The 14,793-nt window shown below is 41.9% G+C and overlaps 1 protein-coding gene across 2 annotated transcripts in view; it reads left to right on the top strand.

Moving 5' to 3' along the window:
- Positions 1 to 14,793, top strand: part of mfsd3 (major facilitator superfamily domain containing 3) — a 117,664-nt gene that overhangs the window by 41,725 nt on the left and 61,146 nt on the right. For both annotated transcript variants that reach the window (XM_048527551.2, XM_059644659.1), the window contains exon 5: positions 961 to 1,064. In XM_048527551.2, coding sequence (XP_048383508.1) covers positions 961 to 1,064 — 104 coding nt within the window. The remainder of the gene's footprint in view (positions 1 to 960; positions 1,065 to 14,793) is intronic.

Below are 14,793 nucleotides of genomic sequence, written 5' to 3'. Positions count from 1 at the left end.
GGGTGGGTGGGAGGAGGTGTATTCTAGGTAGCTGTGGGAGTCGGTGGGCTTGAAATGGACATCAGTTACAAGCTGGTTGCCTGAGATGGAGACTGAGAGGTCCAGGAAGGTGAGGGATGTGCTGGAGATGGCCCAGGTGAACTGAAGGTTGGGGTGGAAGGTGTTGGTGAAGTGGATGAACTGTTCGAGCTCCTCTGGGGAGCAAGAGGCGGCGCCGATACAGTCATCAATGTAACGGAGGAAGAGGTGGGGTGAATTAACTGGTTTTATACAGGTTTTATGTGTTTTGTTTAACTGCAGAGAAAAGGACATTGTTTCCCCTCCTGGAGGTCTGAAGGTGTCTGCTTATATCTTTCATATTTCCGAGTTCGTCAGCTGCATAGAACCAATCACCTTGTTGTGGAATTGTCTTGCAGAAGCCTGTAACTTGTCATCACTCCATAGATCAGTCACTTACGCATTGCTGACCCCATCTCCAATTGTGCAGTCCCCATGGCTGTAGTTCATCCATAGTAACCTCTTCCTGCCGCTCAACAAAAAAGCAATGTGATTATCACTCCCAATGAGTGCCAGTACCTGCTTTTTACAAGTGTAGCAAACTCTTCCACAATGTTCGGTTTTCAAAACAGACCCTTTCCCATTTCAGTCCACAGTCAAAATATTGAAAAATAAAAAGATGCAGTCTTATATCAAAGTTCAACAAAATAGCACTGTAATAACCTAAACTCATTATAAGTATTAATTAAATCTCTTTACAGAACTTAAAGCTTAAGTTACTGAATAAGAAATTGAACTTATTTTGAATTTCTGAACCTATGGAAATGGTATTCTCTTTAAATCTTCTCATATTTAATTCTCAAATGTTGGAGTTTCTTGACAGAATCTGTTGCATGTAATAACAATTCTATCCTTCAAAAAACAAAATATATTTACTTGAATATAAATTGTTTTCAATTACAGTGCATTTTCACTTATTCAGATTCTATTTGTGATTCGTGTTGGAAATTTGAGTTTCCAGACATCACTTCTCCTTCTGTTTGAAAGCCAATCCTTGATAATGAAAGGTATGTTGAATGTTATAACATGTAAGTTGAATGTTTATAAATTGACTAATGTGTTTCCTATAAGAATGACTGCACTTCAAGAGGTAATTAGCTCTATATTGCTTTGAGATATCCTGATATTGTGAATGGTGCCATAAAAATTTTTTTTATGTTTTATGTAGGGTGCATTCTATAACTAATGAATACGGTAATGTGTGAACTAAGGTGTTGGAGTAAATCTGTAGTTCAGGTTGTGGGTGTTGAGGTTGGTTGGCTCGCCGAGCTGGTTTGTTGTTCCACAGATGTTTTGTTACTGTGCTGGGTAACATCCTCAGTGCTGCCTCTGATGAAGCGTCTGTGTGCTTTCCTGCCTGGTTTTTAAGCTCTGGGGTCTGTTGCGATGTATTGCCTCACTTCCGGGTTTCTTCCGTAGTGGAATGCATATGGGGCCGAGTTCAATGTGTTTATTAATAGCCTGCTTTGTGGATTGCCATGCTTCCAGGACTTCTCATGCTTGTCTCAGGTGTTGTCCCAGTCGAAGTCGTGGCTCTCCCTGTCCATGTGGATTGAGATGAGTGAGTATTGGTCATGTCTTTTTGTAGCCAGTTGGTGTTCATGTTCTCTTGTTGTTAGTTTCCTTCCTGTTTGTCCGATGTAGTGTTTCTTGCAATCTCTGCAGGGGCTCTTGTAGGTGACATTGGTCCTGTTCATGGCGGTCTTTAGTTCGGGTGTGAACTAGTAGATTTACAGGTGGCAGCAGTGTAATGATAATGTCGCTAGATTAACAAGTCAGAAACCCAGGCAAATTCTGGGGACACAGGTTCATAATAGGGATATCTATATTCACACTCAAGATGGGTTAAAAAGTGCTGGCCCAGCCAGCGATATCCATATCACAGGAGTGAATGAATTTAAAAAACCCATCACAGTAGCTGGTGGAAATTAATTCCAAGAAATAAAATGAATTGAAAGCTAGACTCAGTTATCATGTGTATGACAACTATCATCGATTGTTGTGAAAAGCTGCTTGGTTCACTCATGCTCTTTAGAGACGGAAATAAGCCACCCTTTATCTGGTTTGGTTTTGGACTCCAGACCTACAGCATTTTGGTTGACTTTTAACTGCCTTTTTTAACAGCCCTAGTTTTGGGATGGACAACATATACGGACCTCGTCAGCGATGCCCATATCCCATGAAAGAATTGAAAAAAAAAGTTGCCACCTTAACAGAATGCTTAGAGATAGCAGTGTGTGCTATGTAAAGAAAAATACATTGTCATGCACTGAGGGTTCCGTTGACAACTTTCAACCTGTGACCTGTCCCACCTAGAAAGATAAAGGCAGTCAAACCGTAGACCAATCTGACTGTGGAACTTATTTGCCATTCGTTCAGTGTTACTGTGCCAATATTCTAGAAATCATTCACTAATAACACTGTTAGGTCTCCTTATATCCCAAGAACTGTAGCTTTTCAAGAAGGCAGCTCATAACTACCTACTGCATGGCCATTAGGGATAGGTAATAAATGCCGCCCAAGCCAGCAACACCAACATCTCATGAATTAATAAAAAGAACAAATGTGGGCAGGCATCATTAAGGAGCAAAATAGGTTGATAATGGATACTAAAAACGTATTATGATAATTTTATGAATGTGCTGTTCTATCAAATAAAAAACACATGACCAATCTAAAGAAGGGTCTCGACCCGAAACGTCACCTTTCTGGCTCCTCTAATGCTGCCTGGCCTGCTGTGTTCCTCCAGCTCCACACCTTGTTATCTGTTTCCAGCATCTGCAGTTCTTACTACCTCTGACTAATTTAATTACTTCTTAAATTCAAACTTGACAGAAATTTTTGCTTCTCCAATAGCCCTTTAATTGCAATGAGGTGAATAACATGTTTTGTTTTGAGTGCTGCAGGTTAAGTATTAAATATCACAGTGACAGATTTCAATTTAATCTACAAAGAAATCAGAACCAAAATCCATCTGAATTTTGGAACAGAATGATAAATAAGTGAATATTTGCACATGCTGCTTTTACTTGTCTATAAAAGTAAATGGGCTGTGCTATGCTTTCTCCCCCATCTAATGAGGAAAGACTTCCTCTGCACCATATTTCTGATCTCCTTACCTGCCAGGTGAAACTCCAGCCAATATTGGTCCTTCTAGGTCCATGACTACATTAGTACTTTTAAAGAAGAACACATTTTTTTGTGATTGTGTACAGTGCGTGCTTTAAGGATCAGTGATACATGGAGACTGAAGGAGAACCAGATATGCACAGGGAGAAGATTGTAGGTCGTGCTTTTCTGCAATGGATCTGTTGGCCATTTCACTGCCTGTTCAGGCCTGTGGAATGTTTGCAACAGTAGTGAATTTCAATGCCATAAAGCCTACTTTACAGCAAGTATATATAGTAACGACATTGATTGGAAAAACAAGTAATTGTATGAGATGAGGTCAGTACTGGCAAGGCTAGCATGTGTTGTCAAACCCTAGTTGCCCTTGAACTGATCAATTCTGCTGTCCATTTCAGAGCTTAGTTAGGAGCCAACCACTTTGCTGTGGTTCTGGAGTCACTTGTAGATCAGATCAGAGCAGGTAAGAATATCAGATTTTCTTCACTGTAGGACATTAGTGAACCAGGTGGATTTTGACAAATTGGTCACCACTAGGCTGATTTTTAATTGCAGATTTTTATTGAATTTGCATTTCGCCATCTGTCATAGAAGAATTTGAACCCATGTCCCCAGAACAAAAGCCTGGGTCACTATATTATGACCTAGCCTACACAGCCTACACTGCTACCTCCTCTCAAAAGGGATGCAGATGTGCAGTGAAGCATTAGGTTTTACACAAAGGAATTATTGTAGAATCCCTACAGTGTGGAAACAGGCCATTCGGCCCATCGGCTCAGCACCAGCCCTCCAAAGAGCATCCCACCCAACCCACCTCCCGCTGCCCTAGGACCCTGCATTTCCCCCAGCTAATCCATCTAGACACTGTAGGCAATCTAGCATGGCCAGTTCATCTAACCTGCGCATTGTGAGAGGAAACCCATGTGGATGCGCCAAGAACGTACAAACTCCATGCAAACTGTCACCCAAAAGTGAAAGGAAATCCAGGTCCCTGGCACTGTGAGGCGGCAGTGCTAACTGCTGAGCCACTGTGCTGCCCATCTGATGTTTGTGCGTTTGATCTCAGCTCATTTGGTTAAGAGCAGTCTGCGGTGAGTTGAACCAAATCACATACAGCTCTTCCTCTAGACCTTACTATATTTCCAGAATTCTAGAAGAAAATTGCCCAGTGCTCTTTGACACAAGCACTATTTTCAATATTTGGATTTAGTAGAGAAGATTTCACAGATATCAGAACAGAACAGTTCTGAGCAAGGGTCACCGAACCTGAGATGCTAACTCTGATGTTTCTTCACAGATGCTGCCTGACCTGCTGAGCTTTTCCAGCAACTTCAGTTTCTTTTGTTTTTTTTCTGGAGTGGCTGTGGTCATCTTTATTCATTAACCTCTGCCTTCTGAAGCTCTCCTATTTTTGATAATCACCATCTTCTTCATGTCCTGTTACCAAAGCTGCAACACAACGTTTTAGTTTAAAGACCACAAAACAAACATTTTCACATTCTGGCTGCTCCTTGGCACCTGTGAAATCTTCTCTACTAAATCCAAATATATGCCAGCAACTTCTGTTTTTTTTCCTGATTTACAGCATCCACAGTTCTTTCAGTTTTTATAGGAAAAGACTAATTGTGCTTAAGGCAGATGTCAAGTGAAAAATACAGTTGAGAATCACAAACAACTGAGTAGAATTGAGGGAATGCGTATTAAAGCTGGCATCCAACATAAGAAGGGAATCCCAAAGCCTTCTGGAGGCATTTTCATGATAAATGGGTGATAAAAACAATCGAGTTGATAAGGAAACAAAAAGGGGATTTACACACAGGGGTACAGAGGCATTGCTGACATAATAAATAAATATTTTGCATCTGTAATAATCAAGGAATATGATGCTACCTATACAATGTCACAGAGAAAACTGAGGTAATTTAGACAATGCTTAATCAATTAGGAGAGGTATTAAAAAAGTCTGAATATACTTAAAGAGGATAAGGCACCAGGCTTGGATAAGATACAATTAAGCATATCAACAGAAAGGAGATTGTAAATTGCAGAGGCTCTAGCTGTAATGTTTCATTCTGCTTTAGACTTGGGTTAGTGCCACAGGACTAGAGAACTCCCAACACTACATTCAACATTTTCTTAAAAAAAGCAAAGCAACTATAGGCCAGCCAGTTTATCTTGGTTGTGCGGAGACTTCTAGGAACAACCATCTGGGACAAAATTGTTTGCCACTTGAGCAAATGTGGGCTATTTAAAGACAGACAACAAAGATTTCGTAAGGGGAAACTTATGTCTAACTAACATGCTGGGGATTTTTGAAGATCTAACAGAGAGAACAGATAAAGTGGTGTACAGGGACTTCTAATGTTTATTTGCTACTGTGCCAAGCAACAGATTTGGAGGCACAATTATAGCTCACGGTATCAAAGGGACAGTAGAATTACAATTAGTTTTGCTGTCACATGTATTCACATGAGTGCAGTGAAAAGTTTACAAGTCACCACTTATTATGCCATCTTGGGGATCAAAGTAACTAGGGTCAAATTCTTAAAGTACAAATTCTTATGGAAAGAAATAGAAATGTAAACAAATAAAAAATCCAAAATTAAATTAGGAAAATAAAGAAATAAGAATACAGAATAACTGTTCTTCCAATCCAGAGTGTGCCAGGCTTCACCTCGAGGCAGCGAATCAAATCTACGCTGAGGCCGGGGGTCCAGGTCCACTCCGAGGCCGGCATCTGGGTCCACACTGAGGCCGGGTGCCCGAGACCGCACTGAAGCCGGGTGCCCGGGTCCGCGCTGAGGCCGGGTGCCCGGGTCCGCGCTGAGGCCAGGTGCCCGGGTCCGCGCTGAGGCCGGGTGCCTGGGTCCGCGCTGAGGCCGGGTGTCCGGGTCCACGCTGAGGCTGGGTGTCCGAGACCGCACTGTGTCCGAGACCACGCTGAGGCCCGGTGTCCGGGTCCGCGCTGAGGCCGGGTGTCCGGGTCCACGCTGAGGCCGGGGATCCGGGTCCACACTGAGGCCGGCTGTCCGAGACCGCGCTGAAGCTGGGGGTCCGAGCCCGCACTGAGGCCGGGGGTCTGGATCCACGCTGAGGCCGGGTCCACGCTAAGACTGGAGGTCCTGGTGTTAGCTGAGACTGGAAATCCGGGTCCCCACTGAGGCTGGGAGTTGGCGCTGGCTTTCAACCCAGCTGTTACTGATGCTGCCTGAGGGCAAGTGGTAAAAGAAAAAGAAAATAGTATGTGAAGAGAGAGAGAATAAAAGAAAAGAAATGGATGGTGCAGATGAGCTCCGGCTCAGGCGTCCTACTCCGCTGCCATCTTGGAGATTGACGATGACAACATAGATACAGAATTGTCTATCTGACAGGAAACAAAGCGCAGTTGTTAGTCACTCTTTTTGGCCTGGAAAGTGTATGAACGGAGTTACCCAGAGGTTGGTGTTGGAGTCTTTAGTCTTATAGACACTTTCCCTGCTTTTGCACAATTTCAAATGTTTTATGGTGGATATAAAACTTGGAAGCATTGTGAACTTTAGGGAGAATAATATAAAGGGATATAGACAATTAATAGAAAAGGTTGACAGATAGCACATGAATATCAATGAAGAGAACTGTGAAATGATTCACTTGGTACTGAATGTGGAGAGATAACATAATGTAAAAGATACTCTTCTAAATGGAATACAGGAACACGGAAATCCTGGTGTAAACCTGCATAGGCCATTGAATATGGTAGGACAGATTAAGAGAGTATTTTAGACTTTATTACAGGGACAGAAAGTACAAGAGCAAGGAGGTGATTTTCAGCCTCAACTGGAATGGTGTGACACAGTTTGGGAACAGTGTGAAGGTATTGGACACAATGCAGAAAGGATTAATGAGGATGATTCCAGAATGAGAAGATAGAGTGGAGAAGATGGGACTGTTTTCCTTGGAGAAAATATGTTTGAGAGGAGATTTGATCGAGATTCGCAAATTATAAGGACAGAGTAGATCGGGAGAAACTGTTCCTACTCATTAATGGATCAGAAACAAGAGAGGAATTTTCACTTTCAGTTTCAGACTTCCAGCATCTGTAGTCTTTTGCTTTTGGAACAATTATTTAGCCTTAAGTGGGAGTTGTTTTAGGAGAATATCACCTATTGGTTCTAGAGATTTGAATTGGTCCTTCAGGTTACTAATGGGACATGTAAGAAATCTGGTTGTAGTTCAAGTTTTGTTGCACCTGTGCTGTGTTTCTACATTTAGTCAGTATATTCTTGTTATGACTAACAGCTACTGTGCTTTCCAATTTTCAATGTTTGACGCTTCTTTCTTTTTCAATGAATGGTGGTTAGATGACTACCTGAAAATGAAGGCAACCAACAAACCTCTGGTGAGGCAAATATTGACTCACATCAGTTTTTTTACTTATAGTGCCATAACATGTCTATTTTGAAATCTTGTTGGATCATGTATGTCAAGACTAATGTGTACAGAGACCTTAATGTAACATGATACGCTGTGTAATGAAGTTGCCTTCATGCTCATACCAGTGATTAAAGTGGCCCTGAATATTTCCATCACAGGGCCTTTCCAGACATTATCTGTGTGGAACAACATAGCCAGCAGTGCCTCACTGCATCAAAGAATGAGTTTATCTTATTTAATACGGAATAGTGCCAAGTGAGTGAGAAAAAGCCAGAGACTTTGCTAACATTGCTGGATTTCAAAAGGTTCAAGATATAATAGATTGCACACGGAACCATTAAAGCCCAGATGGACATTCAGCATTAGAGGATACTTTAACAAGATGTGAAAGTTCTGTAATATTCAGCTTGCACTTGGCCAAATGCAACAGATAATACAGATCTGCACACACCAACCAAGCAGCTGCCTCAATGCCCATAACTTTTGGATGGTTAGATTCTTGGGGACAGAGAATAACCTCTGAAAAGATGGCTTATAACACTGGTATGGAACAAACAAACATAGCCCAAAAGGAGTTCAACGAAAACCACCAAGACCCTAGTTAAATTTTGATGCCTGGACAGATCAGGTGGTGCTCTGTAATATGGAACTGGGACAAAGTCATTTATGGCCATAGTATGTTGTGCATTGCCCAGCCTAGCTATGGAATGAGGTGAAGGCTGGCAGAGGACTATTTGACAGAGCCAGTTCTAACCTCTGATGTCAATTGTAGTGAAGATGAGGGTTAGCCATGCTTGCCTCCGGCTGGGTGACCAGGGAATCTCTTATGGTGAGAAGATTCCAATAACATTGTGTCTCCTGCACAACAGCATCTGGGCTTTTGTCACCCTTCTTGTCTTCTCTGTCTATAAAGAACACAATATGATAAGACCATAAGACGTAAGAGCAAAAAATTCGGCCATTCAGCTCATTGAGTCTGCTCCGCCATTCAATCATGGCTGATAAGTTTCTCACCCCCATTCTCCCGCTTTCTGCTTCTAACCCTTGATTCTGTTGATGATCAAGAACCTGTCTAATCTCCATCTTAAAAGTACTCAATAACCTGGCCTCCACAGCCTTGTGTGGCAGTGAATTCCATAGATTCACCACTCTCTGGCTGAAGATGTTTCTCCTTATCTTCATTCTAAAGGGTCTTCCTTTTACTCTAAGGCTATGCCCTCTCATCCTAGTCTCTCCTTCCAATGGAAACATCTTCCCAATGTCTACTATGTCCAGGCTATTCAGTATTCTGTAAGATTCAATTAGATCCCCCTCATCCTTCTAAACTCCTTCGAGCATAGAGCCAGAGTCCTTAAATGTTCCTCAAATGTTAAACTTTTCATTCCTGGGATCATTCCTGTGAACCTCCTCTGGATCTGCTCCAGGGCCAGTACATCCTTCCTGGGTATGGGGCCCAAAATTGCTCACAATACTCTAAATGTGGTCTGACTCGAGCTTTCTAAAGCCTCAGAAGTGCATCCCTGCTTTTATATTCTAGTCTCCTCAAAATAAATACCAACATTGGATTTGGCTTCCTAAGTACTGACTCAACTTGCAAGGTTATCTTAAATGAATCCTGGACTAGAAGCTCCTAGTACCTTTGCACTTCAGATTTCTGAATTCCCCCCCCCCCCCCATTTAGAAAACAGTCCATACTTGCATGTGTCCTACCAAAGTGCATGACCTCATACTTTCCCATATTGTATTCCATCTGCCATTGTCTTTGCTGTCTCCTAACATGTCCAAATCCTTCTGCAGCCTCCCTGCATCCTCAATGCTACCTGTCCCTCTATCTATCTTTGTATCATCTGCAAACCTAGCCAGAATGCCCTCAGTTCCTTCATCTGGGACATTATTATATTAAGTGAAAAGTTGTGGTCCCAACACTGACCCTTGTGAAACACCACTTGTCACTGTCTGCCATCCTGAGAAAGACCCTTTTGTCCCCACTCTCTGCTTTCTGCCAGACAGCCAATCTTCTATCTATGCTGACAACATGCCTGTAACACCATGGGTCCTTATCTTATTCAGCAGCCTCCTGTGTGGCACCTTGTCAAAGACCTTCTTGAAGTCCTAGGCAGATAACATCCATTTGTTCTCCTTGGCCTAACCTGCTCATTATTTCCTCGAAGAATTCTAACAGATTTGTAAGGCATGACCTCCCTTTGATGAAGCCATGCTGATTTTGCCCTATTTTATCATGCAACTCCAAATATTCAGATTGCTTATCCATCACATTAGACTCTAAAATCTGACCAATGACTGAGGTCAGGCTAATTGGCCTGTAATTTCCCATCTTTTGCGTTACTCCCTTTTTTCATACAGTGGGTTATATAAGTGATTTTCCCATTCTCTGGGACCTTCCCTGACTCCGGTGATTCCTGAAAGATCACCACTAACACTTCAAATATCTCTTCAACTATCTCCTTTAAAACTCTGGGGCGGAGTTCATCTGATCCAGCTGATTTATCCACCTTCAGAACGTTCAGTTTTTCTAGGAACTTCTCTTTGGTGATGGCCAATATATTCACCCCCAACTGTCTTGAATTTTTGGGATATTACTTGTGTCTTCCATTGTGAAGACTGATGCAAAGTACTTATTCAATTCCATGACCATTTCTTTGTTCCCCATTACTAGTTCTTCAGTGCCATTTTCAAGTGGTCCAAATGTCCACTTTTGCATCTGTTTTGCTCTTTACACATCTAAGGACCATATCTGCTGAGAGCAAGGTAGACTCACCAAATAATGCCATGCAGAGGGAGTGACATGAATACAGCTCCCATTACAGCATCTAATATAGCCCCAGTTCACTCACAGGTAATGCATTAACACAGCTGGAGCACCATCTGAAAAGAACAAGCAGTTATTTTCAGTATTCACATTTTCTTGACACTTAAGAATAGAAGCCACCCATATGCAATGAATGTATCTTTTTAAATCTCTTATAGATGTTTTGTTCCTCTAATGGTTGTCAGCTGTGCTGGTGACTGGTTGCTGACGCTCATGCCCCTTAGTTTGGGATGACTGCGGAGGGTGTCCTCTGGTCTCCTGATTCCCTCAGGGCCCCCATGTGGTGGCTGTCTCATGCACACTAACAGAGGCTGTTCCATCACCACGAGACCATTAAGGTGTTTGTACCAATGGCAGAGGGGTAGAGGAGAGGACTCCCGACCAGGAAAGCCCTAACAGATGTCCACCCTTGGTGGCACCAGATGCCTACCTGCCACCATGAAAACTTTTTTTTTTAACTCTACCTGATTTCCTGAGAGGAGCCAGGATTTGGATGTGTTTTCAAGCTCCTCAAATCTCATCCAAATCCTGGCTCCTCTCAGATTTCCATAAGCCTCCAAAGTCTAAGACCATTAGTGCTATCTTTCTGACTGCATTCCCAGTTGCCAACATATTCACAATCTCCCACCTAAGCCTGTTCAGCATGACTTGTAAAAATTATAAGTGTGCACTTTTGGGATCTCATCATCTGAAGTCTTCCTCCAATCTCACTTTGACCAATAGCTCTGCTTCCATCATTGAAAGCTTTATTCTATGGGAATGGAAATGGCAGGGTTTGCAGTAAATACAATGATGTGAAAGAAGTGTAGAAATCTGCTAGTGGTAGGAAAAGTATTTGATGTATTTAATACTTTTTTTTCAAAAGATACCTATATTAATAAAAAAACAGGAAATCTGCTTTGTATTCCTATCTTGAAGTAATCCTAAGTGACATACATCTGAGGAATCTTGACAAAAAACTTGACCCATGTTGCACATACCCTTTATTTTTGTAAATGGTTTTAATTCCTGTAACTTCTCACGCTGCTTTCATTTGTTTCGTCTCTGGTTGAAAGATTTCTTTAATCTACTTGTTTTTGCAAATAAAGTGACTGAGGAAAGACTTTGAAATATAAATATCAAAGAAACAAAAAGGCTTCAAAATTGACTTGAGAAAAGGACAAAATGTAAGAATATGAAGACACTGCTGTTATTGGCCGATAACTCCAATAGGTCACGCAATGCATCAAAGTTGATGCCATGGATGATAAAACAAGATCATAAAATGGTTTGATCTTTCATGTCATGACTGGCAATAGATGTGCTATTTATTTCAATAGCTTTGTCAACAGAGATGTGACACCCTTTAAACAACTGTCAAAATTTTGACAAGTTTTTAAAAATTCTAATTCTACATAGCATAGAGGAGGTGAAGGGTGCTCAGAGGAGATGGGATGGTTGAAATATTAGTGAATATGGCTTATAGCTAAGAGTTTGTACACTTCTATTTGTTTGATTTGAGTTTTGAAATAAGGTGTACTGGGATGTAAAAACATACAGAATTCCGTTTTTTTTAGATATAAAAAGACATCCATCTAATTCCTGTGTTGTTAACTGAAAGCTGAAGTGCTGCCTGTCCCCCTCTTGACTGTCCCAATGGAGACTTTACCTCTGGATTTTAAGAATATAAGGGAAAAGTTTTCCTTACAGCTTCTGTACCCCACTTCAGGCTGAAATGTGGGTCAGACGTCTGGACTGTGTAGAAAATATCCATTTGTTGTGTTTGTCCTCAGGGTGACCAAATTGAGTCAGTCTTGCTGTTTACTGTCAAATCCCAAGGCTCAGCCAGAGCCTTTCCAGTTGAAAGCAGATTGTGATTGAGGGCAAGTAAGAGAGAGGGTGCTTCAAAATGAAGGAGCCTTTTAAGCAACTTCTTAAAACTTGAGGGGATTATGTGAGGTTAAGGTTAAAGCTTTAGTCATATTGTGTGTAATAGCAAAACTAGAAAAGCAATTACGAACTACAGATGTACAAAGAATTGATACAAACACAATATACAGTCAATGCTAGAAGCATAGAAGTCACATTGTCAGCAAGATATTGTTGGCATTGGATGAAATGCAGATAATGCCTGTGAAAGGTTGCGAAAATAGCAGACTATGTAAGAGACCTGGACACAGAAGTGTGGGAATTCTACAATGTCTGTTCTAAATCTTTCTCTAAAGTCTGAAGCTGTTACTAAGACACCAATGTTTAGGTTTGCATTTCATGGTGAAAAGACTGGCTGACCCTGCATACTCTTTCCCTGTGTAATGAACAATTGCAACCTGATTTCCTGGATCCTCTATTGAGTTGTCTGATGACATCCTAAAAACAGTTATTGCAGCAGGGTCCACTGTGGTGGAAGAGGGAGGTGGGCCTGTGTGCAGATTAGCCTGCCTTACTGCTGGGGGTAAGACAGGGGTGGTGTGTTCTCTGCGTCCGTCTGTAGTGCTAGCTCCCTTCACCCTCACTCTGCTGCATAGGGATGCTTCCGAACTGGCCTTCCCCATTTGTGGGAACCTGCAGGACCAATGGAAAATCCCAGTTGGTTTATTTCTTTCAATGGCCTTATAAAGCTGTTAACCAGCTGGATTGGCTATCTGCCTCTTAACCCCACCCACTCCCTTCCCCCTGGATCTTTCCGACCTCAACACAAGTGGCCCATGGAGACATGATGGAGCTAGAGAACTGACACACTGGCCAGCATGACTAGCCTTTGGAGCTTTCCTGCCTTTGATTTTGGCCTCAGTAGGCTCGAAAAGTTGTCTCAAGAGTGAGTGCATGTCGTTGAAATGTCCCTTGCTATGGAGGTAAGTAAACCACTAACTGTTGAATAGCTGAAACCATCTACACCTGTAGAACTCTTCTAGGAGTTGGCGTAGTTACTGAGACATATATTTCTGCTCAATATTGCTTTTACTGATAGACCTACATCAGCCTAACATTAACAGTAAAGTCACATCTATCACACAGAAGATACAGAGAGAATACTTACCCTCTCCTCTTCACCTTCCTAGGTCAGTTGACTGTAAATGGAACAAGTTGTAGATATTGTGTAGAAATTACACACTTCCCACTCCTCCCTTAACTTAGGGATTTGGACCTTGTTTCCAAATGGAACTTCCATCTAAGAAGTCTCCACCCAGAAATACAAGCTTTTTTTTCACTGCTGTCCTGGTCTTTTAAACAGTCACTGTGCAATGAAGATAATAACAATTTGAATAGAAACACAAATTATTCTCAGTTTTGTGTGGCCCATCATTTAAGCTACCAGAAACAGTAGGTGTTGGAGGTCACAAAGCGCAGATTGATCCTGATGTATTTATCCTGATGATCAGCACACTGTTCCAAAAGCCAGCCTCATGTTATGGGTGAAAGAGGTCAAGAGATAGCCATTTGTCAATTTCATCATTAATAACAGTAAAGCTGAGAAAAGGCCTGGCTGTCATTTTACTTTATTTCTTATAGGGGTTTTAAGAATTTTAATCTTTGTTAACTTCATCTGTTTGTTGTTTGATGTGCATGTTTCTTGAACACTGGAATAAGCTGCTTCATTGACCGCCCCGACCCTTTGTTTAAAATGTTACTTTATCCACTCATGGAATGCGGACCTCATTGGCTGAGCCAACATTTATTGCCCATCAGCAGTTGCTCTTGAGAAGGTGGTGGTAAACTGTCTTCTTGAGCAGCCGCTCTCCATGTGCCCTTGCTCGATCCACAATGCTGGTACGAAGGGAGATCCAGGATTTTGACCCAGCAATAGTAAAGGAACAGCAATATATTTCCAAGTGAGGATGGTGAATGGTTTGAAGGGGAACTTGCAGGTGATGCTGGTCATATGTATCTGCTGCCATTGTCTGGCTAGATGAAAGTGCTTGTGAATTTGGATGGTGCTACCTAAGTTTCCTTGGTGAATTTCTACAGCACATCTTGTAGATACTATTCACTGCTTCGACTGAGCATCGGTGATGGACGGAATGGATGCTTGAGGATGTAGTGTGAATCAAGTGGGCTGCTTTGGATGGTGTCAAGCTTCCGTGAGTCTTGATGGAGTTGCACTCATCGAGGCAAGTGGGGATTGTACCAGCACATTCCTGACTTGTGCATGTAGATGGTGGATCGACTTTGAGGAGTCATGAGGTGAGTTACTCACTGCAGGATTCTTTGTCTCTGACTTGCTCTTTTGCCACTGTATTTATATGAATTCAGTTCTGTTTCTGGTCAATAGTAATCCCCAAGATGTTGATAGTGGGGTATTTATTTATCTTAATGTGTTGAATGTCATGGGGCTGTGGTTAGATTATCTCTTATTGGAGATGTTCATTGCCTGGTAATTTTGTGGTACT

The sequence above is a fragment of the Stegostoma tigrinum genome, chromosome 3 (assembly GCF_030684315.1).
Source record: "Stegostoma tigrinum isolate sSteTig4 chromosome 3, sSteTig4.hap1, whole genome shotgun sequence".
NCBI classification, from domain to species: Eukaryota; Metazoa; Chordata; class Chondrichthyes; order Orectolobiformes; family Stegostomatidae; genus Stegostoma; species Stegostoma tigrinum.
Note: the sequence above shows the minus strand (reverse complement) of the source record. Positions and strands in the feature narration are given on the sequence as shown.